General features: G+C 34.1%; 1 protein-coding gene across 2 annotated transcripts in view; it reads left to right on the top strand.

Moving 5' to 3' along the window:
• Positions 1 to 12804, top strand: part of LOC150096360 (SPARC-like) — a 150048-nt gene extending 137244 nt beyond the window's left edge. For both annotated transcript variants that reach the window (XM_090409146.1, XM_090409147.1), the window contains exons 7-8: positions 7713 to 7861; positions 12399 to 12804. In XM_090409146.1, the coding sequence (XP_090265272.1) occupies positions 7713 to 7861; positions 12399 to 12445 (196 nt within the window). In that variant the 3' untranslated portion in view covers positions 12446 to 12804. The remainder of the gene's footprint in view (positions 1 to 7712; positions 7862 to 12398) is intronic.
• Positions 12805 to 18502: the final 5698 nt, after the last annotated feature.

The raw sequence follows: 18502 nt of genomic DNA, 5'->3' as shown, positions 1-18502 counted from the left end.
CATGAAAAATTTTCATCATTACTAACTTCCTATCTAAAATTTTCCTCCAAAACAGTCTGTTACTCATCAAGACTCCAACGTTATCAGATCTTATATTTCTATCGTCTAAGGCACTTTGTACCGTATCAGTCTACCTATATCTTGGTCTTCCTCTGGGTCGTTATCCTGCTAACCTAGCAGAGAACACTTGTTTTGCTAATCTTTCCTTGCCCATTCTGTTTAAGTGACCATACCTCCTGACATTAGCTCTGCTAACACATTCCTGGATGCTGACAACGTTAAGTTCTTTCCTAATATCCTCATTCTTAATATGATATTGCAATTGATGCCATCTGTTCATGCCTCTAATCTTTCTCAGGACTCTCATATCTGCGGTCTCTAGTCTTTGGTCAAGTGTTTTACTTCTGACCCAGCTCTCAGATCCATAAGTTAAAACAGGTTTGAACATTGTCTTGTATAGCTAATTTAGTGTTCCGACTAATTTCTCTCTTATTCCATATGAATTTATTCAATTGACTTCCTACCATACCAGCTTTGTTGATTCTGTTGTCTATTTCCATATTTAATTTACCATCTTCACTAAAAATCATGCTTAAGTAGCTGAAATGTTTTACTTGTTCCACAGGTTCTCCGTTTGCCCTGGCGAAAACAATGGGATACTTGTTTAACCAGGCGACGCACCAGCTGGCATGAAATTCTATCGTGTTGTACCATCTTTTGAAATTTTGGTTTAAGCCAATAAGAATACAATTTGGTCGGCTAAATCCCAAATTGCCAGCCCATCCTCGTCCATTCAGTATCGTGGTAGATACCTAACAGGGTGCACCACGAGAAGGTGAGGATTGGACATTAGGTCAGAAGCCCTGGTTGGTTCTCTGCCCTTTGAAGGCTATGTGGAGGTCTCCTCTCAGTGATATAGCTTTGATCCTTAGGTGATGAATAAATTATAGGTATTAATTCACAATTTCATATAACAATCTTAATTTATAAATTCAATTAAAGATAACATTAGACTAATGTAAGAATTAAAGGTCTCAATTTAAAAAAAAATTTTTAATGTGTTATCTGGATTAAACCGTAATCAACTCAGAGCAGCTAAACATGATTATTAACATTCGTCAAGCTGCTTAATGTGGCTAAACGCTCTATACAACATTCATATAAAAAACAGAATCGGCATCTAAACCGCAAATTTTATGTCCTTGTATCTAGACAAATCAAGCCTTTCCATGTTCCAGATAATTGGGTCAGCAACGTGTCCGGTCGCCCTTTAATGAGTAGTGAAACACTCATCCTCTCAGAAGGACATGATTTTGCTATAGTCCCTAAAAAGATTCCTTATTTAGATTTTCTGGTTAACATTGAACGGAACCTTAGTCATCTCGCCAGTGAAAAGGCTAATTGTCTCTGCCTAGAAGTTGCTTCTATGCTACTTAAAGCCAAGCTTCCTCTTTCCAACATATCTCCTTCTGAAAAGAAAGCGCTACATTCCTTAAGAAGCAACAGTCACCTTGTTATCACTAAAGCAAAAGTGAAAGTAATTATGGATTCTTCAAACTACAGAAGAAAAATTACTCTTTTACTTTGATATCACTCAACATACCAAGAACTTGATCACGAACCCACCAACAGGCAAATGAAGAAATTAAATTCCCTTCTAGATGAGGTGATAAGTTGAGATGCAGACACAATAGAAAGGTTAAAAACACATTTTGCAAGACCTCCTAGATTTTATGGTCCACCTAAAATTCACAAGACAGACATGCCTCTCCGTCCTATAGTTGACTGTATTGATTCACCTACTTATCGCATAGCCAAATATTTAGCGAAATTATTGAAATCACATATAGGCAAATCACGCTCTTTTTTGAAAAACTCTTTCATCATCATCATCATCATCAAATTCCTGCCATGTACCCTCAAGGGGTGTACAGGATATGACAGTACTACATGAAAAAAATTACATCATTACTAACTTCCTATCTACAATTTTCCTCCAAATCAGTCTGTTACTTGTCAAGACCCCAACATTATCAGATCTTATATTTCTATCGTCTAAGGCACTTTGTACCGTATCAATCCACCTATATCTTGGTCTTCCTCTGGGTCGTTTTCCTGCCAACCTGGCAGAGAACACTTGTTTTGCTAATCTTTCCTCTCCCATTCTATTTAAGTGACCATACCATCTGAGATTAGCTCTGCTAACGCATTCCTGGATGCTGACAATGTCAAGTTCTTTCCTAATATCCTCATTTTTAATATGATATTGCCATTGATGCCATCTGTTCACGCCTCTAATCTTTCTCAGGACTCTCATATCTGCGGTCTCTAGTCTTTGGTCAAGTGTTTTACTTCTGACCCAGCTCTCAGATCCATAAGTTAAAATTGGTTTGAACACAGTCTTGTATACAGCTAATTTAGTGTTCCGACTAATTTCTTTCTTATTCCATATGAATTTATTCAATTGACTTCCCACGATACCAGCTTTGCTGATTCTGTTGTCTATTTCTATATTTAGTTTACCATCTTCAGTAAAAATTGTGCCTAAGTAGCTGAAATGTTTTACTTGTTCCACAGGTTCTCCATTCACAACACAGTTGACATTTTCAATGATTCTGCCTATTTTCATTGTCTTTGTCTTTTTATTGCTGACCTTCATACCATATCTATTACAACAGCTATTCAATTTAGTCAGAGAATCTTGCAGACTTGTAGCGGATTTATTTAGAAGTATAACATCATCCGCATAAAGCAAACAGCTGACATTAGCATCTCCAATTTTGATATCAGGTTTAATACCACATTCCTTCATAATGTGATCCATATAGATAATGAATAACAGAGGGGATAATGTACATCCTTGTCTCACACCAGATTTAACATTAAACCATCTTCCTGTACTTCCTTCAATTCTAACTGCTGACTCACAACTCAAATAAAGACTAAGTATTGCTTTGGAAAAACTCTTATTGAAAAACTCTTTGGATTTCTTAAATAAATTAAAAAATATCTGATCTTACAACCTATTGATCTTATGGTAAGCTTCACTGTAGAATCTCTATATACTAATGTACCTCTCAAAGAGACTTTACAATTACTTGCTGACATCTTCCCACAAGATATCATAAAATTATCCTATTTCGTGATGCACTCTGTTGGTATCAAAACAAATTCTACAACCAAGTGGAAGGAATGGCCATGGGAAATCACTTTCACCTGCTTTAGCCAAATTTTATTTGGAACATCTAGAAGAAGTCCTGTTTTCATCTATATTCCCTCAACCAACCTTTTGGGTTAGATATATAAACAACAGCTTTTCATTGTGGCCTCACAACAGATTCCTTACCTTCCTTTTTAGCCACAATCAATTCCTTACATCCTTGTATGAAGTTTACCATGGAGATTGAAAAAGACAACGAGTTATCATTTTTAGACATCCTCCTCATCCGCTCACCTTCAGGTATTCTGACAACAACAGTTTACAGAAAACCCACTTTTACTGGATGTCACATTCTCAAACAATCTGCCCATCATCCTTATCAAAAAACAGGAATTATAAAATGTTTTATTCGACGAGCTAGAACTAATTGCTAAACTCCACATGAATTACAGAAAAAACTTTCAACTATCAAACATCACATGAAATTAAATGGCTTCTCCGAAAAAACTACACATCTGTTCGATTCCTAAAATCCAATCCAGAACAACAAAGAATCAATACGTCGAGTTCCAATTCCGGGATTTCAGAACCAATTTCAAGAATTCTGAAGAAATATGATTTAACAGCCACTTTTATCCCTATTAACAAAATATACACCTATTTCTCCCTCTTCTAAAGATAAACGCTCAACTATGTCTCTGCCTGGTGTATATCAAGTTCCTTGTAACTGCAATCTGTTGTACTTTGGACAAACCGGACGCTTTATAGAAAAAAGAATACAAGAACATCAATCATACATTCTTCGCAACAAATCCAATAAGTCTGGATTGGAGCACGGGATAGAGACAAGCCACAACATTTACTGGCCCAAGACTCACCTTCTACACAGATGTTGCTATAAATTTGAATGCCTATTCAAAGAGAGTGCTGAGGCCTTATTTCAATGCCCTAACTTGAATCGAAATGACTGTATATCCTTGTCAAAAATATGGGAACATTTAATTCGGATAACACACTAATTTTTTTTTTTAATTGAGACCTTTAATTCTTACATCAGTCTAATGTTATCTTTAATTGAATTTATAAATTAAGATTGTTATATAAAATTGTGAATTAATACCTATAATTTATTCATCACTCTGATGAAATTTACCTCTCTTTAATGCTTAGCAATGTAACATCATGTAGCTCGTTCTACTTTTGAATGATCAGCTGTTTGTATTCCACCTTGTAAAAACTGTTCCTATCAAGCCATTGAGGATAGTGTGTTAGTTTCAGACTGAAATATGTGGCAAACATTAAAATATTCTTGTGTTAATGTGTTTATAATTCTTAATCCTTAATCTCGGGTGTGAAGAACCTTTATAAGGACTTTTCAGCTGAAGGTGTGAGGTAGCTTGTCTCATATGATGATAGCTGGGTTTCCTCTCTCCTGGAAACTCAGATTTTCATCTCACAAAATTGGCTGAACAGCTTGAAGGATAACACTAAAGAAAATAAATCTAATGAAGAAATAAAAATCAGAATTATGAGAACTATTTGAAACAGCTTGAACATGTCTTTTATTACACAGAAACAAATATGAAGATTAATTAGCCAAACACAGCTTTAATTGAGATAAAAAAAATATTAGGAAGAATATTTCAATAATTTTTTTTTTCCTTTTTAAACCGAGCATACAAGAAGTCCCAAGACTGATGACATGACAGTGGAGTGTGTGTATGGGCAAGTGGTAAAGAAAAAAAAAAGGGGAATTTGTTTGTCTTTCTTAAAGACTGGAGGGTTGTGATCATTGATTAAAACATTGTTGGGAAGACTGAGAGTAGAGGTATGGGGAAATGAAGGAAGTAGATGAGAAATTGGCTTGATGAGTGAAGCTGAACTGTATATATATGAGTGTAAACCAGCAATTGCTTGTGTTTGTACGTGATTAGAAGAAAGTGGAGAATGGAGTTTGGTGGAGTGGTGCCCATGGAAATATTTATAGAAAATACATAAAGCAGCAACAGAGCATCTATGGGGGAAGCAACTGGAGAGAGTCGATGAGAGAGAGGTCATCACTTAGTGGATTGTTCTCTTCTGAATATTATTCTGAGGAAGTTCCAAAGTGCGCTATCCCAAATGTGCCAACAGTATTCTAAAGTTGGGTGGATTTGAACTTCATAAAGTGTCAGGAGTTGAGCAGGAGAAAAGAACTGCTTAGAATGAAAAAAATACTGAGTATTTTAGAGGCAGAAGCAGCTATGAATCTGATGCATTTGTGCCAAGGGCAGGCTAGATGTGAAAATCAACCCAGTTGGTGAGCAGGATATTGTCAAACGTGAGGGAGAGTGAAGCATGGGTTTCCTTCTGGGAAATGGCACAGAATTGCACTGTGGTGGCATTAAATTTCACCGGGTTATCCTCATCCCACTTGAGAATGGCAATGAGATCAGTGTTTAAGGTATTGGTTGAAGAAGATTTTGAAGTGTGAATTCCTGAGCACCAAGATTTTGAAAATGAAAAAGAGAAGTGGAGATTCATCATCAAAGCTGTGAATAGGATTGGATGTCAGAGAGAAGAGATCACTGATGTAAAGAGGAAAAAGTGTAAGTGAAAGCACGGTGCCCTGAAGTATATCAGCAGTGACTGAAAAATCTGAAAGAAAACTTTCTGCCATGACTCACAGTGAATGACCAGTGAGGAAGCTGGCATTCCATTCACAAAGGGAAGGAGTAAAAAAGACATGATGCTAGACTCAATCAAATGTCTTGGCAATATGAAGAACAACTGCTCAAGTTTCTCCAACCTTTTTTATGGCTTATATTCAAAGGTAGGTGAGGTTGGCTAAGAAAATGATGGAAAGAAAGAATAACTTTCCCTGAATACTTGAACAGTGAAATAACATCACAACAAACAGAAAACATTTTAGGAAAAATTAAAAAAGGGAGGAAAATAATTGGTATAGTATTATGCAATGCAATTTCTGATTTCTTTTTTTTTTTCTGACCTTAGAATGTTAAAATATAGAGGAAATGAAGTAATATTTATGTTAACCATTAAAGTAAAGTGTTTTCTTAAAACAATAGTACCAGATGGAGTAAAAAATCTTAACGGTGCCAGTTATTTAAAAAGAAAGAGATAAAACATAAAAAGGAGATAATTATAGAGAAATCAATCTGTTATCCATCTAGAAAATTGTACAACATTTATTCAAGAAATTATAAATTAATTTCTGATATTAAATGATGAACCACAAGGATCTTAGATGTGGAATATTATGAATTTGAGTCTGGTGCAGTTAGAGTTAACTGTAGTTAACCCTCACTATGGTAGGAATTAGTAGCAGTAATTATCATCATAGAGAGATATTTAAAGCAATTTACCAAACTGCCTAAAGAGAAAGATCTACAACCAGTGTGTACTCCCAACAATGAGCTATGGTAGTGAAACCTGGAATCTCACTAAAAAAAAAAAACACCTAGAGAAACTGAAAACAACACAAAGAAACATGCAAAGAGCCATTTTGGGAATAACCCAGGTAGATAAGAAGAATAATACTTAGATAAGGAAACAAACAAAGGTAATGGACATTGCATTAGTAATAAAAGGCAACAAATGGCACTGGGCAGGACATGTGATGAGAATGTCTGACAACAGATGGACAAAGAGAACAATAGAATGGACACCAAAAACTGGTTATCAGAAATCAGGTAGATTAGCATAACAAGTTGTCTGTGTATATCTTTCAAGTTATAGTATGTATTTCTTTTTTAATCTGCAGGGTTGTTTCTCAGTACGATGTGACAATAAGACAACAAGATGTTATGGACATTTATCATAGAGAGATGCACAAGACTGGTCAAAATGATGAAGCATGGAGAAGTATTCGTCCAGCAGTGAACTGAAGAAAGCTGTTGATGATGAAGTATGAATTTGGGTAAATGTGAGTCGAGCCATTGCCACTCTTGAAACACTTAAGTCTCCAGGTGGCACTATGAAAGCCTAGTCCTTTTCCCGCTTGGTTTATATTATATAATATAATCTTCTTTTTAGAAAAGATGTTGGAAGTAAGGAAGAAATGTCTTCGTTCTACTATTTCTGTTTCATTTCTTTGAAGAGGCAGAGGATGGTGAGAAATGTTATTTCCTTTGTATGTTATACTATCATCTGCTTTATTAAAAGCCTGAAGAGGTATGAAAAAAATTGTTTTATCTTTAGGACAGGATTGTGGACTTATTTGTGGGGGGGGGTGCACTGATATAAGATGTTTGCACCATAGTGTAAGCATTTTATATCATTTATAAAATGTAAGCAATGGCTTTGCTTATTTATTATTTTTGCCTACACAGTGGAAGTGTTTTTTCTTAGTGTTAGCATAATTCCCTGAAGATATCAGCTATGAAAATTAGAAAATTCAAAAGTACACTTTAATTTATGTTTATTCTGTAACGTGCATCTTTTATCTTCCGTAATTTACGTAATACATTGATCTAAACAATCAGATTAGCATAATAAGTTATATGTGTATATCTTTCAAGTTATAGTATGTATCTCTTTTTTTAATCTGTAGGGCTGTTTCTCGACATGAACTTTTTCCAATTAGAGCACCTCTTATGGCAATGGAACACTGTATAGCGCCCTTCTTGGATGGTTGTGATGCAAATGATGATCACATGATTACTCTGTTAGAATGGGGCAAATGCTTGGGCTTAGAGGAAGGTAAGTAAAATGGAAACTAGTTGTACTTTGGCTTTTTTTCTGTAGAAGTAGTTCAAAAGAAGGAGAGAATAGATATTTACTCATGTTTATAAGCAGGCCCCAATTTATCAAATATACACAAGACTATATAGCTAATTATTTTGGAGTTTTGATATTTTGACATACTGTCTAAATATTAAATTTCACCTTCCATTATCTTGTTAGTTCTGTTTTGGATAATATTTAGATACTGAAATAAATATTTTTATAGGACTTCAGGCTGCTAAAGTAGATCTTATATCCAACTTTGCATGCCATCAATGTCTGTAACACTTCATTTGATAAACATGAAATTTGCTTAGTGAGAATACAGACTATAATACAATTATAATTGTATTATAGTCTGTATTTCAGCAAGTTTATTTTAGTCCTCTGCAAAGATCCATTAAGAAAAGCATTCTTATGGTCTTCAGGCTGGCTAGGAAGCATAAATTTTATGCTAGGCAGGTGTAAATTGTAACATTTTACACTTCTCTGAATTTGCATTACATTCTTCTTCTCTCTCTTCCATCATCTATGTGGATGATGATAAGGCTGAATGAACTTTTTCCACTTCTGTCTGTCCCTAGAGAGTCTGAACAATTCTGTCCAGTTTTGTGTTGCATGTTGTGATATGGTTTTCAGGTCCTCTTTTATTTTGCCTATCAATCTAATTCTGGGCCACTCTTTGGATCTTTTACCTTCCATCATTATATACATGGCTTTAGTTGGTAATCTTTCTGTTTCCATTCTGGTCACATAGCCAAACCATCTCATAACTTGACATAAGGAAACAAATAGAGTCAAACTTGGTTGTAATGAACACCACAAGACCAACAAAATTTCCTTGTTATAGCCATTACTCACTATATTAGTGATAAGTTAAATCTGCTTCCTATTAATAACTTGATAAAAAAATTATAAAAAAATGAAGTATTTGGAAAAATAATGTAATTACATACCTAGATATTATTTGTATAATATCTAGGTATTATACAAATACCTAGTTCTCTCCCCTCTACTTAATATTAAACACAGTTTATTTGTCCATAATTTCAAAAAAATATACTTATTACTAAACACAGTTTATTTCTCCATAATTAAAAACAATACTAATTTACAATAAACATAACTTCAATTAGTCTTTTTTAAAAACTGATATAACATCGTTATGTCAGATTTTAAATTGATCCAGCCAACCATTGTTACATACAAAACCTTTGTGTACAAATTGTTTAGCAAAATTTTTTACTTAAGCCTTCAAGATCAGACTGTCTGCCAAGTATCTAGCACTTCTTTGTGTAATGAACCATTGACACAATACTTCATCAACATTTGTAAGCTCACACTTTCTAATTTTTTTGCTTCACTTATGTTGTCAGTTCTGATGGATTTATAAGTGCTGCCCTTGTGGTGGAAAGAGCTGTGTAATGTGTAGTTGCCCTGAAAGCAACTGGGCTATTGAGGTTGCCAGTTGTGGTTCTGTTAGGAATAGTACTTCTGGTTTAGACTGTAGGTTTCAACTACGTAAACTATTTTTTCTGGGAGAATTTTTGAGATCCACAGTAAAATTGCATTTCTTTGGGTTGTGGTTCATTGTATTTTGTGAGGAAGAGATAAAGAGGAAGTGGAGCATGCAAATCATCACTATTTGTACTAGCCTCGCTGCTATTACTACTAATGTAGCTGTCAGCTCATTACATTCTGAACTTTGGGCGATTTTCAGTGCTGGATGATTCTTTCAGACATTTCTGACACTTTTATCCATAAACAATTCATAAAAGTGAGAAATAGACATATTAGAAAGTAACAACAGCCTTTTGAATTCAAAAGTGCAACTTCAAATTCAGCCTCTCCATGTTGTAGTTTATCTATTATCAAAAAAGGCTTGAAGCAACTGTCAGTGCCCTCCTCCCTGAAAATTTTTCTTGGTGTGTAGTGAGCCTGTGGAATGGGCTAGCAGCAGATATTGTGAGTGTACCTTTGGTGAATATTTTTAAAGAAAAATATTATAGGTATTTAGGAATTGAATGAGCTGGAAAAGGCCCTCCCTTAGTGAGTCTTTCACTCTCTGGAGGAACTTGCATAATAATAATAATAATAATAATAATAATAATAATTTAATCTTAACTATAATAAATTTAGTTTAATCCTTTATCCAGGTGTGAGCAAACAAAGTTTGCACCTGAAAGTATCTTCAGGACTGGGGTAAGGTGGTACAACACCGGGCAACTTGTTGCAAAGGTGGAGCAAGCTAACATCACTCCTATCTCGGTATCTCCCATAATGCAAAAACACATCTCCTTGCGGATATGTATAATGTTATGCATTAAGGGAAGGGCCGCTGCCCAGACTAGTTTCAACCTTTATTGAGGTCTCTTCAAAGGTAGCACACCGTTTGGCAACTCCTGCAGGTAGAGATGACCTTGCTAATGCTTCTGCCTGGTATCTCCACTTGGGCCTGGCTACCACTGAAGAGACCTCAATAAAGGTCGAAACTAGTCTGGGTAGTGGTCCTTCCCTTAATGCATAACATTATACATATCTGCAAGGAGATGTGTTTTGCATTATGGGAGATACTGAGATAGGATTGATGTTAGCTTGCTCCACCTTTGCAACGAGTTTCCTGGTGTTGTACCACCTTATCCCAGTCCTGATGATACTTTCAGGCACAAACTTTGTTTGCTCACACCTGGATAAAGGATTAACCACCTCACCAGCCATTATGGATCATATACGCATCCTCATACGCTTCGTATCAGTCATATATTTCAATGTAATATCAATGGTATTACATTTTAATATGCACTTCGCATCCATGATAACTGACATCTATAGATGTCTTGGCCAGTAGCATGGTTAAACTAAATTATTATAGTCTAACCAAGTGAAAAATAAACTTTCATAATCTTAACTACCAAGCCTGTGGGGATCAGTGGACTGGTTTGTTATATTGAATTTCCTTTTATATAGAATTTTATAGTAGTTTTAGTTAGCAAATCTGCTATAGTAAAATATGACTAACAGTTACTATTATGAAAGTTGGTCCTCATAATATAGTGCTCATATTATATGGAGACTCTGGTGAGCTTGTGCATGGTGGTGGTGGGGGGGGGATTTATGCTGCTTATATTTGTATTATTCTCTAGAGAGCATATGTTATGTAAATAGTTTAAGATGATTAAATATTTGGCTGCAAAAAACAATTTTTTTAAATGTATGCATAACATGTACTTTGTTTGTAGAATGCTACCAATTGTATTGTAAAAGATTCAGATAAATTCCCAAGAAACTGGGCTCCAGAAAACAACCTGTAAGATTTAAAATTGCTGATTTAAAATTGTTAAAATGAGAATATTGAGGAAAATGTGTACCTGAATATTCTTGAAGGAAAAGATAATCACTCTTGTTGAGCTTTCAAAGTGTGATTTTTTTTTTATTCTAATTTCTTTTGTTTGTATTTTTGCTTTGTAATTTGATGTATGTCACATATTGGAGATAGTAGAGTCACAGTAATGTTCCATTAAATGTATATTCAGCATATGCTTATTGGTTTTGTTTTCTCAGTCTAATTCTGTTTCAGACCCTTGTTAAATTCAGTACTAAAATTAAAATAGCTTTTAAGTAACCAAATCTGGAAGTTCAACAAATATGGTGAACATTTTCCCTTCAGGAGTATTCAGTATAAGGACCACATAAAGTTTAAGATTAAAAAAGGGCAAAAAAAAAAAAAAAATCAGTTCTTCATTTCTCTCCCCTTCATAGAAAGTTTTTTCACTTGGTTATAAATTAAAAATAGCAAAAAATTATATTCTTGTTTAATCCTTTATCTAAGGAAACAAAATCTGAAGTATCTTCATGACTAGGCTACTTGTATACAAAAGCTAATGACTTCACGGTACTAAAGCAATTAATGTCAAGTCATTAGCTTTTATATACAAGTAACCTACTCATGAAGAAATTCTTGCTCAAACTTTGTTTGCTTACACTTGGATAAAGCATTAAATATGAAAAAAAAATATTGCTGTGCACCCTTTTTAAAACACTTTTCTAAAAAAAAAAAAAATGCATACACAAAAGTTATGTGAAACTAGTAAAGAATTGGAGAAGTAATAAAAAAAATTTCGTTTAACTTGTTACAGGAAAAATTTGTTAACTTGTTAGTCTTTATACTGAAATTCTCAAAAATTTCAACATAACAGAAATTCTAGATCATATTCAGGTATATTTTTAGTCATAACAAATAAATTTTTTAATCAATAATTTTAAGCATTTAATTTTAATCCTTATGGGCTGGTCAGCTCCTTTTCCACTGTACTTATATAGCTTTTTTTTTCGTATTATAGAAAAGTATGTCGCATGAAAAACCACACAGAATGAAACTGTTTACATAACACGAACATAAAGAGCTGCATTGATTGTTATTTAGTATTCAAATTATTCCAACTATGAAACTTTTTTTTTAGTAATAACATTTCTGGTATTTAGATTTAAACTAATCTTATAACATATTTTACAGATGAAATAGAAGACAAATGTGCCTATCTTATTGAAAGAAAAGGCTGATCTAACACGAAGGAAGGATATAACTCATGGAGGCAGCTGTTTTTAATGTATTTTATAGTTCCTTGAATTTTTACCTTTTTTTTTTTTTTGTATGTGTGTGTACACTACTTAAATGACTGTGAAAGAAATATAAGGTGAAACTAAACACATTCCAGCATTTCATAATACTTACTTTATATTACAATACTTTATTAGTAAAAATTATGCTATAGAAGGAATGTTATTTTTTAGTAAATTTTATGTTAAATGATGTTCAAACATGTTTTGTAATGTTACAGTGGTAGTGGTGATGTGCCTTGGTTTGTGCCTCCCTAAAACACTGCCATATTGTTATTTTAATAAAAGTTGTTTATTATAAAGAGATGTGATTTTTTTTTTTTTAATGTTTAATATTGAGTAAAGAGAAAAGTGGTTTCTTTATAAAATTTTAAAATCTGGTTAGCACAAAAATTTTAGCTAGCCTTATTTAAAAAAAAAAAAAAAAAAAAGCAAGGGTGGTGAGCAAAACACAATTTTAATATACATAATGGTTATAAAAGCACCTACAGCCACATCAGTGTCACTTTGAGAATATTGTCATTTGGAAAATACATTATGGATAGTGCTGCCTGTTTTCAAATCCGTCAGGAATGAAGAGTAGCTCATTTTTGAAACACATACTGTGATAACCTCACACAATTAAATTTACATTATTAGTGTCTTGACAACATTTTCTCCCAAATTAATCTGTTACTTTGTCAGTTCTTTGTTACTATAAGTACATTTCAGTCTTCTCTGGACTAACTACATCAGTTCACCTAAATCTTATTTTTATGTGATCTTGGTAATAAGAATGCTGTCGTACTGGTTGTTATTCATAACAGTGCTTTGCAGTATAAAAACGAGAAGAAAATAAATAATTTATCAAACTTATTGATAATTTTCTGGATTTCCTACTAGTATCCTTCAGAGCACAAATTACAAATGTGTTAAACAGACAGCACTTAATCAGATAGCTGTGGGAACTGCTGTTTCAACAGGGTACCTTCTAGGAGCCAGAAGACAATGAAATTAATTCAGAAAAGTGAGGCTAAATAAAGGAAGACATGTTTGTATAAATGTGGTCTTTGATTAACGTTTTCTCAGATCTTTGGTAAATTAATGTAGCTGTATTTGTTGAGGTTGGGGAAGTGCTTCATAGCTGATGATAATTCAAAAAATATTTTCTAGAAACTTTATGCAGCACAGTTGTTTTCTTTCATTTAAGTCTCTCAGACCTATTGCACAGCTGTCTTCTTCTATTTAATTAGGTGAACTGAAGTCCAGAGCATGATTTGCTGTACAGATGAACACAGATATATGTTTTTGCATTCTTTAAACTGGATGTTAAGAGATCTGCCAGTCTGTCCAAAGTAGGGTAAGTTGCAGGCACAAGGAACTTTATACACTCCAGGTTGTGCAAGATCATGAAGATGATCCTTAGGAGAATAGATGAAAGTTGCTAGTTAGATGTGTGATATGTAGATTGCATTTGTAAATATGCATGTTATATATCAACTGATGATATGTAACATAACATGTTCGTGCCAAGAATAACACAAATTGTGTTGTTTGGTACTCATCCATGGTGTAGAATGTGACAGATTGTCTCAAACCTCTGGTTTGCCATCTGTTGGGCATGCAAAAAATCATTACATATGTTTTCTATGGAAACCAAAGTTATGTTAGAAGGGAAAAGACTTTTTGCTTTCTGATTGTATAATTCATCAATAATTAAGAGAAATTCTATAACTGTTTATATTTTTAAATTTCTAAAAGTATATGTATACCATGAAGATAGTTCACAGATTCTACAAATTCAAATGTGCCCTGAAACAGAAGGGACATTACAAAGGCAAATGAACTATTGACAGATATGCAACACAGCCCAGCATGAATGTGCAAAACATAAGTTTAGCACATTCTATTTCCCTATGATGATATTCAGCCAGTATCTTCCTCCACTGCTGGGTGGAGGCCTCTCCCATTATGGTCCATTACAGGAGGACTGGGTCTACTTCTCCCATGGTAACCCACTCCATATTGGGAGATTGTATATACAGTTGTATGAATGAATGTGGGATTTGAACCTGCAGCCTTCTGAGAGAGCAGATACACTAACCACTTGGCCAACCAGGCTGGCATTCCCACATGGTTCTTTATAATGTCCCACTATAGCACTGCATTATTTCAAAGAGCTTTTCTACTGGCAAGTTATTACATATTTTTTCCTGATCTAATAATCGAAAACAGATTGTTGTATTCTCATTTTTATCTTAAAGTTAGGAGTTGTCAGAACAAGATTTTATGTAGCCTGAATATACCTCGTTTTCCCCCCTAAGTTTCTCTATGCCTCTTAAATAAGCTTTCATAAATCTTACCTGGAACATTTAGTAGGGCACTTGCTCTGTAATTGCTCACATTTGGTTTTCTCTCTTTCTTAAATCTCTAATAACATAGAGCATTCAGTTGATAATAGCATCTGGAACCATATTAAGGAGGTAAGTGAATTTTTTGCCTCTAAATCTCAAAATGTCAACAAGTTAAAACTAATCAGGAAATTCTATTCTCTCCGAGAAAAACAAGAGAAGTCTTTTTTTCAACAAACCTCACCTGTCTCAGGAGAAAGTGGTTATGAACAAGTCTAGTCACAACCTATCGGCCACTAAAAAAAGTGTTCTCTCAAGGGGACTCAATTTTGTTGTCACCAAAATCTATTCTTAAAGAATTATTACTAACCAAAATTGAAAAAGCTGCTTCTTTTCTTCCTACCCAGGATGCAAACCTACTCCATATTGTGAGTCTATCTTCACTATTAACAATGCTAAATCTCCTATTGACAACATTCTCTCTTCAGAATGACAAGCTATTAAACAACTAAAGAATAACTAAGACATTATTATTCTGCCGGCACAGATAAAGAAAATGCTACAGTTGTCCTCAACAAAACAGATTATCAGCATAAGATACAAGATTTACTACATATGACACTTACTCAATTCTCGAAAGAGATCCTACCAGAGAATTTCAGAACTGTACAAACAATTTACTGAGAACAACAACAGAATTACCAAGAAATTTATGCCTTTTCTTCCGTTCTCTCCATCCTCTAATTCCTCGGCTATATGGCCTTCCAAAAATTCACAAGAGAATATCCCGCTTCGTCCCATAGTCGAAGGTATTGATTCTCCAACATACAAGCTTTCTAAATATCTCGCTTCTTCTCTAAAATGTTTCTCCGGGAAATCTACATCCTTCATATAAAACTCCACAGATTTTGTATCTAAGTGCAAAGATATTACAATCAAAGATACAGATATCATGACCAGCTTTGATGTAGTTTCAATGTTTACAAATGTTCCAACGGAAGAAGTACTTTTCCTTTTAAAAGACAAGTATCTAAGAAGATCATGGCCTTATTGACATACTGTGTCACCTTCGGTTACTTCAAATTCTAAGACACAATCTATAAGCAAAATTCAGGCCTAGCTATGGGAAACCCTTTATCCCCAGTTCTTGCCAACATTTACCTGGAGGATTTTGAAGAAAAGGCCATTTCATCAACCTAAAGTGGAAATGCTACATTGATGACGTCCTTCTAATTTGGGAACATGGCCTTGATTGATACCTTCCGGAACTTTCAAGAATACCTAAATAATATACATCTTAACATTAAGTTTACAGCTGAATTGGAAGATAAAAAAAATCTTTCTTTCTTAGATGTAAAATTATCCCATTTAAATGAGAAATTCAAAATCACTATTTTCAGGAAACCAACCCATACAGACAGATATCTCCAAGCTGATTCTCACCATTACCCTCCACAGAAATTCGGCATCATATCTACTCTTGGACACTGGGCTCGCTCACTTCTTTTGGATGAACAGGATCTTAGCAACGAACTTAATCATCTTCAAAGCACATTTCAGTTAAATGGCTATTCAAAGAAAATTATTAACAAACTCCTTTTCGATCCTCCCCCCATGCCGTAATGAAGATACCACAGTTTCTAAGGGCAGTATTTCTATTCCTTACATCAGCTCTATCTCTCCAAAATTAGCAAAAATCTTAAGAAAATTTAATATTTAAATCTTCTTCACAACACTGCCTAAGCTACATTCCCTTCTTAGTTGACCAAAGATTAATCATAACAGTCTCAAATATTCCGGCGTTTATCAAATTTTCTGCAATTGTGGTAAACCTTACTTTGGACAGATGGAAAAATCAATCGAACTCCATATTGAAGAACACTAAAGAGACATCAACTACAAAAGAACTCGAGCCACTGCCTTATCCAGCTGTCCTGTTTTCAGCAAATTCGAACGAGGAGGGCCTCCCACATCCAGTACTCTGGGAAAAGTCTAACAATCTTTACCATTGTTATTATGAGGTAGAAAGAAAAATTTTGGAGTCAAAAGAAATAATCCTAAACCCTGTTCATATCAATAGTAATTTAAGCTACAGCTTATCAGACTGCCACATCTCTACCATTCAATATTGGTGTGCATGAGATTGTGGATGCATGCATGTGCCTAATAATACAGTTGCAGATTGTTCTTCTTTTTAAACTCATCTAGGCTTTAGCCTCTAGAGTGTTTTTTGCTACGTATTTTAATACTGTTCGGATCAAATTCCTCTACAGTTTATTACTGGAATTCTTACATGTTTTTTAACATCTGAAGAAGTCTATGTAAAACTAATTGCAATTAAAACCTTTTATGTTAATCTCGGTCTTTAGTCATTTAATACTTTTAACATATATATAGATGGATACCATGAGAATTTGATTGTAACCATCTGGAATTTCACCTTCTGACTAAGCCACAACTAGAAATGTCCAAAACTTCGGTATTTCGATATTTCTGGTAATTTTCTACTCCAGGTGGATTTTAAGATTTCTGACAACTTCTTTATGTCATCTTTATCATTTTTGATTCCTACTGAAAAACCGAACTGAGTAAAATAACAATTACATCTGTAGGATTTACTTGTAGATAAGTTGTAAAAATATACTTCATCTTTCATTAGTTAACAACTTCATCAGTAGGAAGAACACACATACAAGAGGCAGAATTTTGAACAGCAGTTTTTGAAATGTTTAACAATAATGATAGGTGAGTCATTTGGCATATCAAGCAGACATTTTATTGTTGCACAAGGCCTTCAGATTATTATTAGCATAATGGTGGTGGTCTGATGTATATTTATGTAACAAGAGACATCCAAAATATCATGAAATATGAAGCTTTAGTCTCTGTTTAAGGTATGTGCGATATCACTTCAGATGATTCCTTAAAAGAGATTGTCCTTAGGTAAGGCATTGAGGCAGATGACCATTTCAGGATGTTCTTAGATGACACGTGCAGTGAGGCCACTTATCTTTCCTTTTACAATCAACATTGCACAGGCTATGGATTTCACAACTTTTTCCAGTCTGTCAAATGTCAGCTTTGTTGCAATTATGTGGAATCTTGTATATCTCAGAGTGGTTTTCAAAAGGAATTCTCTCTTTTGATGAATGTAGAAAATTAAGTGAGAGGTGAACAGGTTTAAAAGCAGTTTTTAAAAACTGTGCTCTATGTCTCGAAATTCTACATATATCTGGTAAGGAAATGGCACCTTTATGTTCAGGACTTGAAAAGTTTTATGCCAACTTAGTAGTCGGTGTCAGCCTGAATGGAGTACTACAGTCACCTAATATATCACATTTCATGTTCCATTTTGTTCTTGGTCAGTTTATAAACTTGTAACCAGTTTTTATCAGTAACTAGGAATGTCAAACAAATTTGTTAACTTTTAGGTGGGAGATGATTTCATTGCCTGGTGTGACACCATTGCTCCCTTTATTGAAAACCTGGGAGGGGAAAATTCTATTTGATCTCTATAACAAGGTTTATGAATTATGTTAAAATTAATAAAAAAACAGTATCCATTGCACCAATCGACTGCAATTGTAACACACACCAACACAAATTCATACATTTTATCAGTAATGCATGGACATTTATTATTTATCACAGTTATTTTCACATGTTCTCA

The sequence above is a fragment of the Typopeltis vanoorti genome, chromosome 19 (genome assembly GCF_054136105.1).
Source record: "Typopeltis vanoorti isolate ZY-2024b chromosome 19, IOZ_Tvanoo_1.0, whole genome shotgun sequence".
Lineage (NCBI taxonomy): Eukaryota > Metazoa > Arthropoda > Arachnida > Uropygi > Thelyphonidae > Typopeltis > Typopeltis vanoorti.
The sequence above is the reverse complement of the archived record's forward strand: the minus strand, read 5'-3'. Positions and strand labels throughout refer to the sequence as shown.